The 23,813-nt window shown below is 36.2% G+C and overlaps 1 protein-coding gene across 4 annotated transcripts; it reads right to left on the reverse strand.

Annotated features, from left to right (window-relative positions):
* Positions 1–1,234: 1,234 nt before the first annotated feature.
* Positions 1,235–3,740, reverse strand: LOC104099717 (protein PHOSPHATE STARVATION RESPONSE 3-like). 4 transcript variants are annotated; one of them, XM_009606797.4, is made up of 7 exons: positions 3,530–3,740; positions 2,691–2,932; positions 2,514–2,590; positions 2,248–2,296; positions 2,075–2,126; positions 1,915–1,987; positions 1,235–1,766 (listed from the first exon to the last, which is right to left on the reverse strand). In XM_009606797.4, the coding sequence occupies exons 2-7, from the start codon at positions 2,842–2,844 to the stop codon at positions 1,530–1,532; spliced, it is 642 nt and encodes a 213-aa protein (XP_009605092.1). In that variant the 5' UTR covers positions 2,845–2,932; positions 3,530–3,740; the 3' UTR covers positions 1,235–1,529. The 4 variants fall into 4 exon arrangements, with proteins under 4 accessions (XP_009605092.1, XP_018627486.1, XP_009605090.1 ...); XM_018771970.3 differs by lacking the exon at positions 3,530–3,740 and adding an exon at positions 3,086–3,276 and having other exon boundaries at positions 2,700–2,932; XM_009606795.4 differs by lacking the exon at positions 3,530–3,740 and adding an exon at positions 3,086–3,275.
* Positions 3,741–23,813: the final 20,073 nt, after the last annotated feature.

Below are 23,813 nucleotides of genomic sequence, written 5' to 3' on the forward strand. Positions count from 1 at the left end.
AAGCACATGAATAGACTGATTATATTTACCGTTTTTGATAGGGCATTTTATTTTTATGGTAGTTCTGATTATTATTATTCAAGCATATTTTCTGACTTGTCCCCAATTAAAAACGGTTGTGGTTAAGTGTTATTACTCATTGAGCTAGCAACTCACTCCCCGCTATTTTTTTCAGAGACAACAATTGGCGCAGGCGATGATTTCGTTAATTAGAGCGCACATGTTGATAGTTCTTGGTGAGCTTCGCACTTATTCGCGTGGGTGGAGATTTTATTTATTGTTATGGTCTTTCTTTGAACTCTTAAAGTCGCTCCATAGTCATTCTTTTAGTGTCACGAGTATTCTTTCGTTATTATAGACTTATGATAAGTATTGCACTTTCTTATACGATTTGGAGATAAATTAGTATTTTTGGTTGTTAGTGGGTTGATTAGTAATGGTGGAGACTTGTTTTGGTTAATTGATAAGTTGTTGATCGTTAAGGTTGATATTAGGATGATTGGTTGTTGATTTTGAGACAGGGAATATTTTTGGATAGTCCAAAAAAACAAAAAAAACTCTGTCCGTTTTTCTGTAAAATACCGGTAAGGTTTTTTTGGAAGCACTTACTCCTAAACGCCGGTCTCGATCCTAATTGGGTCGTAACAAAAATACAAGTTTTATTATGAGAAAGAAAAAGAAGAATATTAATATGCTATTGTACTGTGGTGGAGTGATTTGAATCAAATTGTTTGTCTAGAGAGGGTGTAGCAATAACCAAAGTGGACTCTACTAGAATGTCAAGATTAGAATGTAAATCAACTATTAGTCACCACGAATCACATTGGCTAAATAATACTCTATTTTTTTTTAAAAAAATAGAGTATTTTATTTTCTTTACCTATAATTTAAATATGTCATATGTGACATAACTTATTTGAAATTTAGTTAAAATTCATTTAAGACATTTTAGTCTAATTATGAAGTTGTTATAACAAATTACTCCAATTTATAATTCAGTTAGGTACTGACTCTATCTGGTGCAAATTGAGCAAAAGGAAAGAGTCGGTCTAATAAAATATAAATTGTCTTTACTAATATTAACAATCAAACGAGTTTAAATTTGCAAGTTTTTTGGCTATAGGTAATCATTTTAATATTTTATAAAGTATAATAAATAGACTACTGGAGATTATAGTCGCCCAAAATAAATGTGAAAGAATAAACTCTGCCACTTAGTGCACATTGCACAATATTTTAAAAAATACATCCCATATATGCTTCTTCAAATATCTGAATAATACAATTCTATTAGTTTTTATTACTAAGCTCAGCAACATCTGCAAGATTTACCATAAGCAACGATTTCTGTAGTGTGTTTCACTACTTCGTGAATATTGCAGAGAGGATTATTATCGTTAGATATAGTACATTAAATCATTACTTTCACCTTTCTTGAAATTATTTTATTCTACAAAAAAGTATTTACTTTTGTAATTTGCGTGGTAACCTTCATTTTTTAAACTTTAGGCATTCTTAGATCCACTTGATCACTCTTGATCTGGAGCAGCTGCAGGAAAATTCAAGTCCAGTTGTTCTTTTTCTGAAGTGAAAAACTTAGATATATTTTTCTTGGAACCTTCTGATTGATCTGAATAAGTTTTCAATTTGCTGCCTCCTTCTTTCGTTTGAAGCTCAATCCAGCTTGTAGTTGCATCAGCTTGCATTTCCTGTCTTACAATTTCTTCAGCTTCTAAGTTCTCTTTTTGTTCTGCCTCATTTGTTATCTGTTTTTATAGGCCCGAATTGTGAGAAAAAGGTAATCATATGTAAATAAACTACATGATACTATGAATATCTTTATATTGCCGTGCATATAATATAACTTCAACGCTTTGAAGGATGAATATCCGAAATTCGACAGATTGTACAGACCTCAAGTGACATATTAGATCTTCCTTGCATATCAATCTCCGTGTTTAATGTTTTTCTGATCATCTGCATTTCTCTCCATTTTGTGTTAAATAACATTTTAGAATTGCCATTAATTCAAGACAGTAAACAGAGATTTAATAAACTCATGCTGTCCACTTACCCTTTATCATGCAACATATGTACAGCAGCTTCATTCTTTTCACTTCTCTTAACTGCTCAAAATTTCCAGAGAAACAAGGAGGACAGAACCTCTAAAAATTAATTGTACCTTTTTATATATATGTACCAAAAGAATTCAATACTGTCCATATATATAAGTTATTAAAAACTTGCCTTTACTAGTTTTAGGGGTGCTGATGATGTCTTTACTCTGTCTGTACTTCTGAAAACAGCATGAACTCAAATATTAGTTAAGTGTTGGATTACCTCATCGTAACAAAAAATGCAAGAGTACTTGAAACTTGTATAAACTTGCTGTTGAAGACATCATTAAGTAAATAAAAATGTGCTCTCGCTAACATGAGCTTAAGCTTTTAGATGAGATGATCACACTTCAACAATATGTTATCAGAGCACCCTGGGTTCGAGTCTCAGAGTACCTGGAGATGGCTTTTGATATGGCCTGAAGTGATATCATCATCATCCATGAGTTTCATTATATTCTTCGGAGTTGCTTCTGCTCATTCAAAAAATTTAAAACATCTATGTTTATTTCTATTGTAATATGCATACCAAATATATTATGTTCATCGCGTAGTGTTTATAGTAAGACAGACCAAATGGACCTCCTAATTCATTCACTGCTTCGACAAAGTGATCATGGTGCTTTACAGTCCACCTAAACCTTGGTTTTCTGTTCAGATCATGACTTGGGACGACAGGTTTTTCAGATGTTTCTTCACCCTTTTGCTCCTTGCCGCTTTCCCCCATATTCTCCGGGTTGTACGTAGTTGCACTCAGAGGCTGATATATACTGATACTACGAGTTCAACTGAAATCATTGCTTTATTGCTCGATCCTACACAACAACAATAACTATCTTAGTATAATTCCACAAGTGGGGTATGAGCTCGATCTTACACACACGTACAGAAAGAATGTTAGTAGTAAGTATTATAACTATACAATAGATTAGCTAGGATATTCTGAACTCATTAAAATTTGAGTTCACCTTTAGTTGCAATGTGGATAATTATATTGTTTAAAGAAAATCAACTAAAACCAGAAAATTGTTAAAGAAAAATACTCAGAGATATTTGAATAGTAGAAACTGCATGCTAGCCTTAATGCAGCTCGTTATATGGAGTGCTACTCCATAGAAATTTCCTAGCTCACCAACCTCATCTCTTTGCTCTAGTTTTCCTATCCTAGCACTCTTCTTATAATAGCAATTCTGGAATCAGATGACTCCCCATTTGTGGTCCTGCCGCTCTGTAAGTAGCTGTTCTGCTGTTAATACGAATTGTATTTAACTTCTATTTAGTAAATTTTGCAATGTCAGGTCACCTAAAAAGATATTATACTTAAGTTCAAGAAAAAAGATTAGTAACATGAGAAATAAGACAGTTATTACCATCTACAACAAGTTGAAATACACTAATAGTAAATGTCATACATTTTTTGTTCCCCGCCTAATGTTCGGCAACCGCGTTACAGCCAAACTAATCTGGATACATGTTGCGTAAGATCTACGGGGAAGGTTTCTCTGTCATTCCTAGAACTCGAACCCGAGACCTCTAGATCTTAGGATGAAGGGATCATATACGACTCACCATGGTTGTGCTAAGTCAAATCATAGTAATTAAGCTTTGAGTCGAGAAAACTACTATAAGCAGTGTAGTGAAGATACTATATTTGGCACTAAAGTTCTCAAAATTACTATCTTGTCTTTGCTATAAAAAGATACCGGGACTGCAAGTGCATGCAGCCTGCAATTGAAAGAGATGTATATGTCCCCATTATTTTTGCTAGGGAAACACAACAGAAGAGTTACAATACTACAGTATCTATCGATCTAATCAATGTTATCATTTACAATATTTGTTTCGACGATCAGGGATGTCAAATTTAGCGTAGCTATTAGGGTTTAGTTTGGCCGGGAAATAAGTTATTTTATGATTAATTTTTTCGGAATTAGTTATCCGGGTATTAATTATCCCACCCTCCCATAGGAATAAAAAAATACTACAATCCATGGATAACTAATTCCGGAATTAATTATACCACGATGTTATTCCAACCAAACGTGGGATAAACTGATCTCAAATTTAGTCTCGGAACTAATTATCCCTTATCCCTTGTACCAAACGAGCCCTTAGAATATAATATAGTTTAAGTGTATTTGGTTGTGCATATATTCCCTCCCCGCACAAGTAATTAACTCAAATAGTCGTCTCCCAACTGTTTAAACTAAAAATAATCGGTTGACTTATAAGATATGTATAATCCATAAATAATATGTGGATAGCTATGTATAATCAGTATCTAATTTATATATACCGGTTAGAAAAAGTAACAGTAAATACACAGTAGAGGTTGTGAGTTCGAGTCACACCAAGAGCAAGGTGGAGAATTCTTGGAGGGAGAGATGTCGAGGATCTATTGGAAACAACCTCTCTATCCCAGGGTAGGGGTTAAGGACTGTGTACACATTACCCTTCCCAAACCCCACTGGTGAAATTATAATTTCACGGAGTTATTGTTGTTGTTATTAGTGTAAAAATATATATATGGTGCTTGCGTGAGTTAGGTTATACTAGCACATTATTTAGTTCAAATTGACCCGCAAGTATACAGGTCATATTGAGGACAAGCCTCCACATACCATCACCATGCATTGAAAATCGCCGTATCTTTTTCTTAGCTCTGAGTCTCTGACTCCTATATTCTTTTTGGTTCACTAAGCTGTGTAGCCTTCTAAAGCTTTCCAGTTGTAAAAAGTTCGAGAATAAGTACATCACTTTTCTAAGAGGAATTTGTTTTTTGGGTGCCGTCAAATAAAAATAGGTGATCTTTTATCTTTGGGTTTAAGTTATACGCGCGCCAAATCCATGAGAGAATCCTTTAAAGCCAATCCAGAGATAGATAGAGATCGAACGAATTGCTAACTTTCCCATCGGAATAAAGTGCGATAAAGGTAGAATTTCCCGATTTGAGTTGATAGTGTAATAAATCTTTACTTCATCGGAGGAGTAGTTAAATCTACTATATGCTTTTCTACGGATACCATATTATAATTACTTTTAAAAATTACAATTCCTGAACATGCAATTTAACTCAATAGTGTAAAAAATGATATAAAATCATTGCACAAAACGATACTCTCTATTTTTTTCGTATAAATGGCACCAGATAGCCACTTTAAAGGGTTGCTATTTAGAAATTAGCCAGTAGGTCCTGAATTTTAGTTTTTCAGTTTAATTTTTCGGGACAAAAGTATCCCGAAGTTAAGATTTTTAATTTAAAATTTCAGGATAAAATAAATACTGACTAATCTCTAAAAAGCATCACTGAGAATGACTATAAGCCCTTTTATTTTCTTGCATATTCATTATCTTCTTGGCCTTGTCATTCTTTGAAGGGAAAAGGGCCAAATATACCCCTCTACTTTCATATATTGTCTTCATTTAACCCCCGTTATACTATCGGGTCAAATTTACCCCTACAATCAGCAAATTTATAAAAATACCCCTTGATCGGTTAAGTAATCCAAAATCTTCCAAATTCCTTTTATTTAAATCACTTGTTGTTCTTCTTGGTCCACTATTTCAATTTTAAAAATTATTATTGATGTGAATGCTAGAAGTTACTAGACTATACAAATTATTCATAATTTTTTAATTACCAATGCACCCATTTTTCTTTTTGTAATAAATAAAATTGGTTTAAAATTTTATTTATTTTTCAATCATATACACATCGTAGAATTTAGTGAGTCTATTTAATATGTATTATATGCAGCTGATCATCATGTACGTACATGTATATTCAAATATATTTTATCATTGCTTGTTTAGTATAGAGTTCGACCGACTAACTTAAGAGTCCAAAATGTATAAACATTTAATTAAACTAAAGTTGAATTAGACAATATAAAGTCTCCGAGTAACTTCAACTTCAATCACTAATACTAGCAAAGTCTTCATACATTTGGTGCAACGAATTCATTAAAATTGGGATATTGTAAATACTTTTAGAATTTAGAAAAGCTACCTACTTTAGATTTTTCAATTTACTATACTTTGTTTATTCAGTTGTATTATTTAATATTTTTTTCTCTAATTCAGAAAGCAGGTAAATGCCAATTATTTCAAAAATAGTGAACCAAGAAGAACAAAAAGTGATTTAAGTAAAAGGAATTTGAGAGATTTTGGATTACTTAACAAATCAAGGGGTATTTTTAAAAATTTGCTGATTGTAGGGGTAAATTTGACTCGATAATATAACGGTAGGTGTACATTTGACCCGATAATATAACGGAAATTAAATATAGACAATATATAAAAGTAGAGGGATATATTTGGCCTTTTTCCTTCTTTAAAAGTGCTTGCTTTATCTTTTCCTTTTCTCCTTTATAGCTAACTTCAATGCTTCCTAATATAGGCACTTCCTCTATATATGCACAAATTTTTATTTCAGCAGCTTACTTTCCTATGGTATAAATCAAACCATCCAATATGGTTGTGTGCTCAAATCTGACCGTCTAATTTTGTAGTGAATCTTGAAAATAATGTACTGCTACTTTATTGGTTCTTTATCCCTTTTCCCTTAGAGAATCTGATGCAGTCACAAGTACTAACCAATAAACTAGCACTACGTGACATCTGCTTTTGTTCTTAGGATGAGATTCTTACAAAATATCTCCCAAGAAACAAAATATCTGCTCTCTTTAATCCAGAACTCTTCTACTATACTAAGTATTACTCACATATAATAGCGTTGCAATTGTTCGGTTTAGAAAAGAAAGACGTAGAAAATATCTAAACTATCACGTTAAGAGCAAATAAAGGCAAGATATTTGTCTACTTTTAAACATATTCATGTATCGGTGGAAAAAGGCATGACACGTAACCATCAGTGAGGTGACATGCGAACTTTTCGTTGAGTCAATAAAAAAATAAATGAAAGGGCACAGAGAAGAGACACCGATTCTGAATAAAGACTGAAAAAGAGAAAAATTCACGATTTTGTTATAAATATCGGCATTAACTTTGATTACGAGCGATCTTCAGTTCAAAGTTCATAAAATCTGTCCACTCTTTTCATCTTAATAGTTCCTGGCCCATTTCTCCATTAGCCAGAAGTTGGCCATTTCTTTAAAATAGATAGAGTTTGTCCAACATTAATTTGTCTTGTTTTCCCTAAAAAGATAAAATAAAAAATTAGACTTTTTGTCACTAATTAAATAATTTAATCACCTTTAATAATTAATGTAGAGTAAGTGGTCCAATGTTGGCATATATATATATATATATATATATATATATATATATATATATATATATATATATATATATATATTTGCTTATGTGTGTACGTGTGTGTGTGTGAGAGAGAGATATATTAGTAGTTTAGGCAATTCTGTTAGGCCCATTTTATTGTGAACCAACAAGGCAACCCATAAGCAAATAAGGTGGCCAAATGCCTTGAAAAGCCAATAAGCAAGACAGGACCCAAGTTTTCAAGCGTTGATTCTTTTTACCAACTCCAATAACAATACAACAATAATAATAAACCAGTATAATCCTATTAGTGGAGTCTGGGGAGGGTAATGTGTATGCAGACCTTATCCCTACCCTGAGATAGATAGGTTATTTCCGATAGACCATCGGCTCCCTCCCTCCAAGAACTCCCACTCTCGAACTCACAACCTCTTGGTTGGAAGTGGAGGGTGCTACCACTAGAGCAATTTGATAAGTATGATTTAATCACTCATAGTTTTCTTTCTTAATAATATAAAACGTTAGGCAATTTTAGACGCGTCTTTAAATGTAGACCATGTGTTCTTGCATGATCCTTGGTCAATATCAATTAATAAACGGCCATGAGTGCATTCCCAGCTCCTTGACTTGCTAACAATAAACCATGTTTGACCACGTGTTCATACTTGTTCCTTGGTTAAATGCACATCATCAAATAAAGACCTTGTGTGCTTACCCGTTCCTTGGCCAAAATTATTAAAATTTAATTATTAATTCTTAAGTGACAATATATGATAGTAATTTAAGGTAAATACCACATAATTTATCCAAACTAATTCAAGCCATTATTAGTCAATAAAAATGACCGTGCTAGAACTACGGGACTCGGGGAATGATTTATACCTTCTACCCGGTCAACATAATTTCTTACCCGAACTTTATTTTCGCAAACCAAATAATAATAGAGTCAAACCTTCCTTTGACTAGGGATTCAAATAAAAGGTGACTTGGAATACCAAAAAATCAATTTTAAGTGGCAACTCTGTAAATAAGATAATCCCTACTCAAATTTGTCACTTCAAATAGAAAAACTCTTTAACCCACAATCCACATTATATATTTTTTTGCGGGGTGGATAGTAAAGGGGTGTGACAACTCTGGCGACTCTGTTAGGGAACAACTATATTCTAGAATTCGAGCTTTTGTGCATTGTTGATTTTTTGGCATTTATTATTTTTGGATACCATGTGTTTATGAGCCTAATGTGCTAATTATCGCTCATTTACTGCTTTGATATTGTTTGAATTGTATATATAAATTATTTTCTCTCGCACCCCATCTAAGTCTTCTAATAAGTAATAGTGTTATGTGTGCTGACCAGCTCCATAAATTTTCTGTCTGAGATAAAGTCAGTATGCAAACCTACTCCTGGTGAAGGATTTAATCACACATGTTTAGGCGGGGAGAACCACTAGTAAAGCCGGAGTCGTTCTACGGTCGGCACGCTGACGCTCCTCGGCTTGGGTTGTCCACTCGAGTAAGCCAGGTCTAGATACCTTCTCCTGTAAGATTTAATAACCTAGAAGAATAAGCCACATGCCTGGTTATCGCTAATAGGATCATTTTATTGCATCATGTGCATTCTACTTAGCGAAGCTCGACACATGGGTCAGGCACGTATAGGAGAGGTATCCTTTTTGAGACTATCATGCTCACTTATGTGCTACTTGCTACTTCATTTGGAAGGCTTGTTTGCATTGTTGACCGACCTTAGAAAAATTAGCGCGCAGTTGGAAGTAAAAATTATTCTCCCCGATTCGGTACAGATACCCAATTTTTACTAACATTTTCGAAGTGGTTCGACGTAAGGTATTTAAAAATAAAATATAGTAATAATCAAAATTTTCAAAATTGGTCAATATTTTCTAAATTCTTGTTGGAACTACGCGGGTCTGATTCTCACAAATCCAGTGGAATACGTAGGCAACCTCTATCGGGTCCGACCTCCATTTTTGCAAAAGTTTTCAAAAATCGGTGTGTCCATAATATTTTTCAAAATAAAATAAAACAATAATAATAAATCAACAGTTTTGCCTTTTTTGTCATTTTGTCACTGCATCTGGTTCTTTTTTCGAATACAACCCTAATATCTTTCTCGGAAGTACCGAAGAGCTATTCTCGAATAAATGGTCATTTTTTCTCCTTTGCAATAATTTTTACTATTTTGCCCCTATATCTGGTCCTTTTGCTGAGACACTCTTAAAACCCTCATCGGGAGCGCCGAAGGGATGTTTTCGTAAAAAATAGTTATTTTTTTATTTTTTTTATTTCACTCATGTGTCCGGCCATTTTTGCCGAGACAACCTTAAAACCTTCCTTAGAAGAACCGAAAGGCAATTTTCATAAAAATAGCTATCTTTGACCATTTTTCCTTTTGTCCGACCATCTTGCCGTGACAGTCTTGAAACCTTTCTCGAAAGTGCTGAAGGACTGTTTACGTTAAAATAGTCATTTTGTTTTCTTAGGGCCTCTCATGTCCCCTTGTTTTACAAAAACCTTCCTAGAGTAGATGTTTGCTTTTAAATATTATCTGCGCAGACTGCACGTACATATATTTCTTCCTTGAGGTTGGGCACGTAAGTATCCTATCTAGGGCTCGTTTCTTTCCCGTTTGAATTGGACGGGCCGGTTAAAACCGATCATTTGGGCCATAATTGACCGGTATTTGAAATAGGGTTATCCCCAAGTGGGGTGTCCGCTTTTGCTCCATAATCAAAACTCTTGTTTTTTTTAAAAAAATATATAAAATGTGCACGACGTAGTTCATTTGAGTCCAACATTAATGTCTGGGAGTCAGAGAATCAAGGCATTAGGGATTTGCATGTCAATTAGGTCTAGATAGGCCCTAACCTCGTTCTCTCCTTGTGTAGGTACAACATGATTATAACGAGTGAATAATCTGAAAAGAGGCCTATGGATGAGGAGATACCACAATTTTTTGTCGTCGATGAGGTACCCGCACTTCTATCAATTTTGTGGAATGATATAGAGGGTCATGAACAACGACAGATATAATGCTGCTTGGGACATCTGGTTCACATAATAGAGATTAAACTAATAAATAATGTGATGTAAGCTCTAATTCCCCGCTGAGACCCGGATAACAACGTATTTTGCTTTAATAATTGTGAAATGACGCCCACACTAGAAGAGGTCGCGAGCTTCATGAAAAAAGGCCAATATCTTCCCCGTGATAGACCCATAGTACCAAAGAGAGTGCGGTCATGCAGATTTCTGGAACTCTTGAAGATAAATCATGGAAAGTATCAGGGGTTATCCGATCGATGGGACCACCTTGAAATTTCTATTTGACATATATAGCGATAGAGATGCTTTGGAAAACAACTTGGGTCAACACGGAGGGGACACAGAAACATGGAATGTGCATATGTGCTTTGCCTATATGGTCGAATTTTGGGCCGCATGATTTTCCCAGATGCAGAGGGGCGTTTCGACATCCGATTAGCTAGGGTAGTGCAAGCATTGACTACCATAGAGAAACCAACTCTTGTCCCTATGCTTCTTTCAAGTATGTTCCGGGCTTTGATCAGGTGCCTAGAGGGACAAAAAAATTTTGAGGGCTGCAACATATTGCTGCAAATGTGGATTTTGGAAAACTTCTACCGTCACCCTGTCATCGAGAACTTCAACCCGCATTGGCACAATATTGTTCAAAATCATGAAGAGAGGATTGAAACATGTGAGTTTCATTGGAGCTTGGAAAGAGTTATTTCTCACCTTGACCGCAAACCGAGTCACTTGGAATTACCATTGGTCTTCTGCAAAAGACGTTATTTGTGAATCCTCTCATCAACCTTTTCTGATATTAATGGGGCTCCACGACATCCAACCTTATGCTCCACTTCGGGTGATGCGCCAGTTAGGCCGACGCCAAGAAATACCACCAACAAAGGACATAAGCAAGTTCATATATGACATTTCTCTGATAGAGCCAGTCGATGACAAAGAAGTCATGAATAGTTAGTTTGGGAGCGAAATTTCCAAGTTCCATGATATGGTAGATGATCGCGATAGAGGGGAGGTGGTCCCTGGATACCTTTCTTTGTTTCACGACCCTTCATCATTGGCAGATAGGCCGGAATGGTCCAACAGAAGAAGAAGTGACCACCATGTCGTACAAATGTTGAAGCAAGAGCTGGAGCAAGCCTGAGAAACCATCTTTCAACACATGCCCAATATTAGGCCAACATCATTCAAATGCGGTCAGATGTTAAGAAAGACTACCATGCCTCCCTACAAGTTATGGATGAGGGCTTAAAGACCGCTCGTATGAATCTGGCATGTTTGGAGAAACAATTGGCATATAAAGTCAAGTCGGCCCTAAAGAAAGCTGAGAGGGGCTGACTCTCTAAAATAAACAAGTGATGGTAGGCTATAATCTCGTGTTTTATTCTCTTATTGCATTTTATTTTACTGCACTTTAATTGAGTTTAAGATTTAATCGCTAGTGTTTTGCACTAATTATGTATTTTATGCCTTGTAGGAGGATTCCGAGCTATGTAGATGTTATGGAGATAATTCATGTGATTTAGAGCTTTGAAATCTGAGTAAAATCCTAAGGGATTAAGCCGGGATCACGTTCGGGGGTCGAAACCACATCTGGATATCAAAAAATCAAGAAAAATCCTTACTCTAAGAAAACAACACACCAGCGGCGCGTGGCACGCCGCGCCTGTGTATTTTCCTACTTCCTACCAGAAATCAACTCTCTGGACTTCCCCACTAATGCCCCGCATGGCGCGCCACCCCATGCGGTGCGCCTGTGCAAGTTTTACAGAGTATTTGTCCTATTTCGTGCATGAGAAGGTGTTTTCATCTCGGCCCGACACTACTTGGTATAAATACATGAAAAAATGTTATTTTTGGGATTAGGGGACACATCTAAGACCTAGGGAGGCTAAGGAGGAGAGGAGAAGCAATAGCACAGGGAATTCATCATTCAATACTCACTCAAGACAAGAGTTTGGATCGTTTTATGTTTTTCTTTACTTTAAACATATTTGTGATGAATTGCTCCATATCTATGGAGTACTTCTCTTTAGGGTTTGATGGATTTGGTGTATTGATATTTGTTTGTGGATTATAACTCTAGTTTTATGTATTGGATCATTTTGGATGTTTTAATTGTTGCATTATATTCACATGTTCATGTAATCGAGAGAGGCATAACTTGTGATATCTTTGCATTATATTGTTGGGTGAGTTCATTAATTCTTCTTAGTAATATAAAGAGGCTAGTTGAATTAGTGTTTAACTATAGTTAGGATGATAATCGAGAAATGTTTTCCTAAAGACCAATCCACTACGAACTCTTGCATATCTTCACTAAGCTTAAATTGGTTAATATTGTGAGGTTGAGATTTAATCGAGAGAGGAGTTTCTACTAAATATTTGAACTAATAATTGAGTGAATTCTAGAGACTCACTTGAACATTAGAATTAACTAGAGTTAAATCCCAGACATTTATCTTGCACCTATCTTCTCCCATTGATATCTTCCTTGCTTACTTTTGTTCGATTGTCATTCGTCAATTAGCTTTAGATTCTTAGGTAACTTTAGTTTTAAATCACATAATTCTAAACTATATCTTGGATATCAATCTAGCTTCAAACTACAATAATGCTGTTTAACTCCAATCCCTGTGGATACGATATTATATTATACTATATTCGACTAGCGAGCATATTTAAGTGTGTGTTTCGAGCTCGTCAAATTTTAGCAACGTTGTCGGGGATTGATAATCAATAGTGTTTAAAATAGTTTGTAGTGCTAATTCAGGAATTTATTTTGTTTTGTTTTATTTTATTTTCCCATTTTACGGTTGGTGTTCTTTGACTGTGCGCAAGCTACAGTTAACAACTACGAGAGCTGGGGAAGGAAATAAATCTTCACGAGAATATAGTGAAGGTTGGGCAATCCTCAACCAAAGAAATTATGGCGGGAGATGATGATAATGTTGATTTGGCTACAAAAGAGGCAGCCGTGAAAAGGGAAAAAGCTGCAAGGGATGCTGAGGAAACAACTCGTCGAAATGTACAACTTGTCTATGAGGAGGAGAGGGATCGGAGAATTGTTCAGAATCAACCTTTGGGTGCAGACCAATTCGGAAATATAGCTCCCGGTACTGGGAGACCACTTGGTGATTATGCGATATTGGTCTACAACCAAAGCTTATCAAGTGTGAGACCCCCTCCAATTGCAGCTAACAATTTTGAGTTAAAGCAGGGGTTACTTTAAACTCTACAAAACATTTGTATCTTTAGAGGAAAGATGGACGAAGATCCAAACAACCATCTAATGGACTTCGAGGAGATTATGAACACCTTTCAATACAATAGTGTATCACAAGATGCAGTTTACTTAAGGGCATTCCCCTTCACACTCAAGGATGATGCAAAGCACTGGCTTCAAAGCTTTCCTAATGGGTCGATTAGAACATGGGATGTGATGGCCAAAAAATTTTTGGATAAATATTTCTCATTAGCCAGACGAGCAAGTTCAGAAGAAAAATGCATAACTTTTGCCAGAACGACACTGAAACTATGTTTGAAGCTTGAGAGAGGTTTAAGGAGATAGTGCGAAAGTGTCAACATAGTAGAATTGAACTCTGGATGCAACTCCAGAATGTTTGGGATGGATTGACACCAGCATCACGCAGAACATTAAGCAATGCAGCTGGAGGCCAGTTGATGAAGAAGACTCCATAGGAGATAGTCACAATTCTAGATGAGTTGTCTGAAGATGCAAATCAGTGGCCCTCTGAGATTGCTGAAAGAAGAAGATCAACCCGTGTTCACCAAGTTGATGCTAACACATCTGTGCAGGTACAACTTGATGCCATGGCCAAGGAAATAAGGAAGCTAACCTTAGCTTCAGTACATAGTAAGCCCCACACAGCTTGTGATATATGTGGAAGAGGACACCCTACTCATGAGTGTCAAGCCTTAACTGAGGAAGTTAATGCTGTTGGGAATTACAACTTCAATGCAATGGGTCAGAAGGACCCCGATTTTTTGTGGAGTTCACCTGGGGGTACTGCAAATTTCAGGGATATGGAGCTCAGGGTTTTGTGAATCAGCCTAGGCCGTAGTTCCAACCTCAACATTCCACTCTGCCTGGGCTAGAAGATCTAATGAAGTCTTTCATTGTCAAGACATATGAGAGATTGGATGCTCATGGTGCAACTATCAAAGAACTTTGCACAGGATTGGGAAACTTGGAGAAGCAAGTGAGGTAAATTGCAATTGTATTGTCTGAGATAATCCTAGATACTCTGTAAGCTGATACCAAAAGAAACCCCAAAGAAACAGTGAATGTTGTGACATTGAGAAGCGGGCAAGTGTTGAAATATCCCACTTCAATCCAAAAAGGGGTGGTACCTGAAAAAGAAAGTGGGGAGCAGCTGAAAAATGAAGTTGATAAGAAGAAGAAAGGCAAGAAGGGAGCTAACAAAAAGAAAAAGGAGGATACTTCGAGAAAAGAGGATCGGAATGAGAGCGAGCACATGCCTGCTCTACCTTTTCCCCAAAAGATGTATCAAGAAAAGCTGGATAAACAATTTGAGAGATTTCTAGATGTGCTGAAATAGGTTAATGTAAATTTGTCATTCATAGAAGTGCTCTCCCAAATACCAGCTTATGCCAAATTATTGAAGGAGATCCTTACAAAGAAGAGGAAGATAGGAGAGACTTCAGTGGTCAAGCTCACAGAGCATTGCAGTGCAATCTTGCAAAATAAACTCCCACAAAAGTGTGGAGATCGAGGGAGTTTTGCTATACCTTATTCTTTAGGCACTATTAATTTTGATAAGTCTATATGTGATTCGGGTGCCTCAATTAATATAATGCCTTTGTCTATTTACATGAAGCTGGAGAATGAAATTGGAGAGATAAGGCCAGGACCAATATTTTTACAGTTGGCAGACCAAACAACTTTGATACCTGAGGGGATAGTTGAAGATGTCTTAGTTCGGGTAGATAAGTTCGTATTTCCTATAGATTTCATAGTAGTGAATATGGAAGAGAACAAGGAGGTCCCCTTATCCTAGGAAGATCATTCTTAGTAACGGGTAGAGCAATATTAGATATACACGAGATAAGACTCAATCTTAGAGTGGGTGAGGAGATTGTAACTTTTGAGATGAATGTAGAAACGGGGGTTAAAAAGGAGAAGCCAACTGCAGGTGTTGAGTGGAAAGTGAAGGGCTTAAAAGAGAAGGGCTGCGGTGAGTGAGAAAGAAAAGTGTGGGGTGCACCCCAAGAAGGTTGAGAAGAAGTTGTCTGCATGGATGTGTGCATTGGTAACTTCGATTCAGACCCCGACTAGATATTCAGAGAAGTTTCCTTTACCTTATACTTTTTAATTGTTTCATGGGGACATGCCACAACTTAAAGTGCGGGGTGGGGGATAGTTGTATGTATATGTGTTATTTTAGTTTTTGTGTAGTTTTGTTGTAGTAATTAGAGATAAAAAAAATTGGAAAGACCATAAATATTTGAAAAAATTTCAAATTTTCCCGACGATGGATATCATTCAACGAGTTTCTTGAGGGATTAAAGTCGAAAGAAAAAGAGAAAAAGATTTTCTCTTGTAGGTAGTGTATTAATTCCCCCTTGGTTTTTTTGTGCCGTGATTCTTTTCCAAGGATTTTTGTTTGAACCGGGTGTAGTTAGTTTTTTATTATTTTTTTAGGAGTAGAAAACCTTGTGCTATGATTTGAAATAAAAGCAATATCACTTAACTTTATTACACCTTGAGAATAGTAAGTGCTTTAGTTATGACGCTTAGACTCAGTTTTTGGCTCTTGTATAAGTACCTTAAATTGTATGATCTTAACTTTGCTTAGCTGCTTTGACTATAATGTCTTGATAATCCAATCTGGAGTGAGTTATGTGCCACGTGGGCGTGAGGTTTTGTGTATTCTGTGCATTGCATTTGATGTCTAGAACTTGCCCCGTGTGGTTACAAAGCAAAGTGGTAGTTTTGTTCAGTCTTGGAAGTGATTTACGTGTTTCCTTGTTGAGCCAGTTATATGATTTTACCCACCTAATTGTTTATGTATCATAGTTAACCCCTTTGAGCCTGTAATCCATTTCTTTGGCAACCACATTATAAGCCTTACCCATTTGTTTGAATTGACCATTTATTTGAACCTTTTACCTCTCGTGAGCACTTGAATTTGATATGAACTTTGTAAAAGTTGAAGTGTATGGTGGTTGGTTTGGCTTTTGAGTGGAACTAATGAAATAAGGAGAAAGGTGCATCGTTTGTGAAAAAGTAAGAGCCACTTGAATTGAAAATAATAATAATAATAATTGTATGGTTATGAAAAATATTCCATGATAGTGGTAACTTTTGATGTAATTGTGGTTAAAGAAGTAGGGAGTTAATGTATAGTAAGGTGAAGATGGAGTTATGGTTTGACATAAGTGTTGGATTTTGAACAGTAAATTGTATGTATTAAAGTGCTTAGGGAGGTGTAGTCGCTCTTATATCTAAATGTATCATACCCATCCCGCATCCTACATTACAACCACTTAAAATCCAACTTGATCCTTGACTGAATGGACTCAATTAGTAGAGTAGTATACTACGAGAAAGCCTATGGTTCATCTTTTGTGGCATATGAATGTTGTTTCTGAGAGTGAGCGAATTCTTTCTATTTGAATTTCCAAATTGTTCTTAATTTCATCGTGTGTGGAACTACTCTCTATTATTGAGTGAGGCCACTTGATTCATGAAGGAAAGGTAATGCTTGACCTCTACATTGGAGTAAGTGAGCGGGTTATATATAATGCATAGTACTTGTGAGTCAATTATTGAGGCTAGGATTTTACACTATTGTGCTTAGTCTATGTTAAATATTCTTGGTATGATGGATTAAGAAAGTTTTTTAAAAAGGTCGTGTCTTTATAGAGTGTAGTTTGATTGCTCAAGGACGAGCAAAGGTTTATGTGCGGGGTGTTGATGGTAGGTTATAATATCGTATTTTAGTCGCTTATTGCACTCTAATTTACTGCACTTTAATAGAGTTTGAGCTTTAATCGCTAGTGTTTTGCACTAATTGTGTATTTTATACCTTGTAGGAGGATTCCGAACTATGTAGATGTTATGGAGCTAATTCGAGTGATTTGGAGCTTTGAAGTCTGAGTAAAATCCCAAAGGATTAAGCCGGGGTCGCGTTCAGGGGACGAAAATCACGTTCGGATATCAAAAAGTCAAGAAACATCTGTACTCTGAGAAAACAACACACCCACAGCGTGTGGGGCGGCGCGTCGTGCGCTGCGTCTGTGTATTTTCCTGCTGCCTGTCAGAAATCAACTCTCTGTATTTCCCCACTAATGCACCACATGGCGCGTTTCCCCATGCGGCACGCCTATGCAATTTTTATAGCGTATTTGTCCTATTTCACGTATGAGAAGGTGTTTTCATCTCGGCCCGATACTACTTGGTATAAATACATGGAAAAACGTTATTTTTGGGATTGGGGGACACATCTAAGACCTAGGGAGGCTAAGGAGGAGAGGAGAAGCAATAGAACAGGGAATTCATCATTCAATACTCACTCAAGACAAGAGTTTAGATCGTTTTATATTTTTCTTTACTTTAAACATATTTGTGATGAATTGCTCCATATCTATGGAGTAGTTCTCTTTAGGGTTTGATGGATTTGGTGTATTGATATTTATTTGTGGATTATAACTCTAGTTTTATGTATTGGATCATTTTAGATGTTTTAATTGTTGCATCTATATTCACATGTTCATGTAATCGAGAGAGGCATAACTTGTGATATCTTTGCATTATATTGTTGGGTGAGTTCATTAATTCTTCTTAGTAATCTAAAGAGGCTAGTTGAATTAGTGTTTAACTATAGTTAGGATGATAATCGAGAAAGGTTTTCCTAAAGACCAATCCACTACGAACTCTTGCATATCTTCACTAAGCTTAAATTGGTTAATATTGTGAGGTTGAGATTTAATCGAGAGAGGAGTTTCTACTAAATATTTGAACTAATAATTGAGTGAATTCTAGAGACTCACTTGAACATTAGAAGTGAATTAACTAGAGTTAAATCCCAGACATTTATCTTGCACCTATATTCTCCCATTGATATCTTCCTTGCTTACTTTTGTTCGATTGTCATTCGTCAATTAGCTTTAGATTCTTAGGTAACTTTAGTTTTAAATCACATAATTCTAAACTATTGATTATCTTGGATATCAATCTAGCTACAAACTACAATAATATGTTTTAACTCCAATCCCTGTGGATATGATATTATATTATACTATATTCGACTAGCGAGCATATTTAAGGGTGTGTTTCGAGCTTGTCAAATTTTGTGGCCCAATTGGTTGGACATATCTTTGTACATGGCCTTCATGTCTATAGCAATTCGGTGAGCGAGGGTGATTGCGGATTCGATAAATATTTTCTTGTTCATTTTCTCACAATCTTCGCACCCTAGAGCAGTGTACTCGACTAACTCAACTATCCTCCCCTTGACATTCTCTTGGAACGTAAACATGCCATCGATTTGCCGCCCACAGGCATCAGCCAAGTTCAGTGCATTTGCCTCGCGGGCCAATGCTGAGTTCCTTCATGTCATGGATTCTGTCAAGTCAATTTGCAGCCGGCCGATTACCTCATGATAATGACGTTTCTCCATCTCGAACTCGGCTAGTTGGTGATTCTTACTTGACTCGAATTTCTCCCTTTGGAGATCAAACTGTATTTGTTGTTGGTGCATTTCTTCCTCGACGATGCTCAAGTCTTCTTGTACCTTGTTGACGAGCTCGAAACACACACTTAGATATGCTCGCTAGTCGAATATAGTATAATATAATATCGTATCCATAGAGATTGGAGTTAAACAACATTATTGTAGTTTGTAGCTAGATTGATATCCAATATAATCAACAGTTTAGAATTATGTGATTTAAAACTAAAATTTCCTAAGAATCTAAAGCTAATTGGCGAATGAAAATCGGACAAAATTAAGCAAGGAAGATATCGATGGGAGAAAATAGGGATTGATTGGATAGGTGCAAGATAAATGCCTGGGATTTAACTCTAGTTAATTCTAATGTTCAAGTGAGTCTCTCGAATTCACTCAATTATTAGTTCAAACGTTTAGTAGAAACTCCTCTCTCGATTAAGTCTCAACCTCACAATATGAACCAATTTAAGCTCAGTGAAGATTTGCAAGAGTTCGTAGTGGATTGGTCTTCAGGAGAACCTCTCTCGATTATCCTCATAACTAGGGTTAAACAATAATTCAACTAACCTCTTTCGATTACTAAGAAGAAGTAATGAACTTACCCAACAAGATAATGCAAAGATATCACAAGTTATGCCTCTCTCGATTACATGAACATGTGAATATAGATGCAATAATTAAAACATCCAAAACGATTCAATACATAAAACTAGAGTTATCATCCACAAACAAATATCAATACACGAAATCCATCAAATCCTAAAGAGTACTACTCCATAGATATGCAGCAATTCATCATAAATATGTTTAAATTAAAAATATATATAAAACGATCCAAACTTTTGTCTTGAGTGAGGATTGAATGATGAATTCCCTGTGCTCTTGCTTCTCCCCTCCTCCTTAACTTCCCTAGGTCTTATATGTGTCCCCCAGTCCCAAAAATAACATTTTTCCATGTATTTATACCAAGTAGGGTCTTGCCCAGAACAACTTCTCCTGCGCGAAATAGGACAAATACTCTATAAAAATTGCACAGGAGCGCCGCATGGGGTGACGCTCGATGAAGGGCATTAGTGGGGAAATACAGAGAGTTGATTTATGATAGGAAGCAGGAAAATACACAGGCGTAGCACACGACGCGCCGCCCCACATGCTGCGGGTGTGTTGTTTTCTCTGAGTACAGATTTTTCTTGACTTTTTGATATCCGTACGTGGTTTTCGACCCCCGAACGTGATCCCGGCTTAATCCCTTGAGCCTTTACTCAGACTTCAAAGCTAAAAATCACTCGAATTAGCTCCATAACATCTACATAGTTCGGAATCCTCCTACAGGGTATAAAACATACAATTAGTGCAAAACACTAGCGATTAAAGCTCAAATTCTATTAAAGTGCAGTAAACTAGAGTGCAATAAGCGACTAAAACACGATATTATAACCTACCATCAACACCCCACACTTAAACCCTTGCTCGTCCTCGAGCAATCAAACTGCACTCTATAAAGACATGACCTTTTTAAAAAACTTTCCTAATCCATTATACCAAGAATATTTAACATAGACTAAGCACAATAGTGTAAAATTCTAGCCTCAATAATTGACTCACAAGTACCATGCATTATATATAACCCACTCACTTACTCCAATGTAGAGGTCAAGCATTACCTTTCCTTCATGAATCAAGTGCCCTCACTCAACAATAGAGAGTAGTTCCACACAAAATAAAATTAAGAACAATTAGGAACTTCAAATAGAAAGAATTCACTCTCAGAAACAACATTCATATGCCATAAAAGATGAACCATAGGCTTTCCCGTAGTGTACTACTCTACTAATTGAGTCCATTCAGTCAAGGATCAAGTAGGATTTTAACTGGTTATAATGTAGGCTACGGGATGTGTAGGATACATTTAGATATAAGAGTAACTACACCTCCCTAATCACTTTAATACATACAATTTACTGTTTAAAACCCCACACTTATGTCAAACCATAACTCCACCTTCACCTTACTATACATTAACTCCCTACTTCTTTAACCACAATTACATCAAAAGTTACCACTATCATGGAATATTTTTCATAACCATACAATTATTTGTTCTTTTTTTTTTTCAAATCAAGTGGCTATTACTTTTTCAAAAACAATGCACCTTTCTCCTTTGTTCATTAGTTCCACTCAAAAGCCAAACCAACCACCCCACACTTCAACTTTTACAAAGTTCATATCAAATTCAATGCTCACGAGAGGTAAAAGGTTCAAGTAAATAGTCAATTCAAACAAATGGGTAAGGCTTGTAATGTGGTTGCCAAAGAAATATGATTACATGCTCAAAGGGGTTAACTATGATACATAACAATTAAGTGGGTAAAAGCATATAACTGGCTCAACAAGGAAACGCTTAAATCACTTCCAAGACTGAACAAAACTACCATCTCGCTTTGTAACTACACATGGTAAGTTCTAAATATCAAATGCAATGCACATAATACATAAAATCTCACGCCCACATGGCACATAACTCACTCCAGATTGGATTATCAAGACACTCTAGTCAAAGTAGTTAAGCAAAGTTAATATCATACAATTTAAGGTACTTATACAAGAGTCAAAAACTGAGCCTAAGCATCACAACTAAAGCACTTACTATTCTCAAGGTATAATAAAGTTAAGCGATATTGCTTTCATTTCAAATCATAGCACAAGGTTTTCTACTCCTAAAAAAATAATTAAAAACTAGCTACACCCAGTTCAAAGAAAAACCAAGGGGGAATTAATACAATACCGACAAATGAAAATCTTTATTTCTTTTTTTTCGACTTTAATCCCTCAAGAAACCCGTCGAATGATATCCATCGTTAGGAAAAATCAAAAAAAATTCAATTTCTTTTGGTTTTTCAATTTTTCTATCTCTAACTACTACAACAAAACTACACAAAACTAAACTAACACATATACATACAACATACAACTATCCCCCACCCCACACTTTAAGCTGTGGCATATCCCCATGACACACAATTAAAAAGCATAAGGTAAAGAAAACTTTCTTGAATATCTAGTTGGGGTCTGAGTCGAAGTCGGGATCCATTCCACGTGCCCGAACGAATGCATACATCCATGCATACAACTTCTTATCATCCCTCTTGGGGTGCACCTCACACTTTTCTTTCTCACTCGTCGCAGACTTATCTTTTAAGACCTTCACTTTCCACTCAACACTTGCAGCTGGCTTCTCCTTTTTAACTCCCGTTTCTACATTCATCTCAAAAGTTACAATCTCCTCACCCACTTTAAGATTGAGTATTCTCTCGTGTATATCTAATATTGCTCTACCCGTTGCTAAGAATGGTCTTCCTAGGATAAGGGGGACCTCCTTGTTCTCCTCCATATTCACCACTATGAAATTTATAGGAAATACGAACTTATCTACCCGAACTAAGACATCTTCAACTATCCCCTCAGGTATCAAAGTTGTTTGGTCTGCCATGTACAAAGATATTGGTACTGACCATATCTCTCCAATTTCATTCTCCAGCTTCCTGTAAATAGACAAAGGCATTATATTAATTGAGGCACCCGGATCACATAAAGAATTATGAAAATTAATAGTGCCTAAAGAACAAGGTATAGTAAAACTACTTGGATCTCCACATTTTTGTGGGAGTTTATTTTGCAAGATTGCACTGCAATGCTCTGCGAGATTGACCACTGAGGTCTTTTCTATCTTCCTCTTCTTTGTAAGGATCTCCTTCAAGAATTTGGCATAAGCGGGCATTTGGGAGAGCACTTCTGTAAATGACAAATTTACATTAACCTATTTCAGCACATCTAGAAATCTCTCAAGTTGTTTATCCATCTTTTCTCGATATAACTTTTGTGGAAAAGGTAGAGCAGGCATGTTCTCGCTCCCATTCCGATCCTCCTTTCTCGAAGTGTCCTCCTTCTTCTTTTAGTCAGCTCCCTTCTTGCCTTTCTTCTTCTTATCAACTTCATTTTCAGCTGCTCCCCACTTTCATTTTCAGGAACTACCTCTTTTTGGATTGGAGTAGGATCTTTCAACACTTGCCCGCTTCTCAATGTCACATCATTCACTGTTTCTTTCAGTATCAACTGACAGAGTACCTAGGATTCTTCTGGACAATACAATTGCAATTTGCCCCACTTGCTTCTCCAAGTTGTGCAACCTGTGCCAAGTTTTTTGATAGCTGCATGATCGGGTCCAAGCCTGCACTACTATTGAGTAGCGAGGATGGTCGATGCAGTTTTACCCAACAAGCTCGGGATCGAATCCACAGGGAGTTAATTGATTTGGAATTAGGTTTATATCTAAATCTAGATGCGTGTTTTGTTCCTAATTGCACTTCCAAACATGAAGGTGTTGATTCTACTTCTATTTTTATTTCTATTTCTACTTTATGCTAAGATTAAAGCTAAGTACAATATTTTTGATGTTGGTTTTCAAGTGTTTAAAATGACTAGGGTAGCGACTTCCGCCTAGGTGGATATCTAACGGGTAGTAAGAATCTAGAGCAAGCTTGATTAATTTGGGATCGTAATATAGCTATCACACCCAAGTACTCACTCTATATCTCTCGATAGTTTGAGTGATTTTGCCCAATTTGGCTTTCTCAAGTCTAACTGGGTATTCATGCAACTCATGCTATATTAGCTC

Source organism: Nicotiana tomentosiformis, chromosome 7 (assembly GCF_000390325.3).
Source record: "Nicotiana tomentosiformis chromosome 7, ASM39032v3, whole genome shotgun sequence".
In the NCBI taxonomy this organism is placed as follows: Eukaryota; Viridiplantae; Streptophyta; class Magnoliopsida; order Solanales; family Solanaceae; genus Nicotiana; species Nicotiana tomentosiformis.

Excerpts from the sequence above, each read along its gene's own strand:
- LOC104099717 (XM_009606797.4), bottom strand. The coding sequence starts at position 2,844 with ATGGGGGAAAGCGGCAAGGAGCAAAAGGGTGAAGAAACATCTGAAAAA. Across the intron at positions 2,297-2,513 it reads ATATCAAAAGCCATCTCCAG|AAGTACAGACAGAGTAAAGA; the intron begins GTACTCTGAGAC and ends TGCTGTTTTCAG. Across the intron at positions 1,767-1,914 it reads GATCTAATATGTCACTTGAG|ATAACAAATGAGGCAGAACA; the intron begins GTCTGTACAATC and ends CTATAAAAACAG.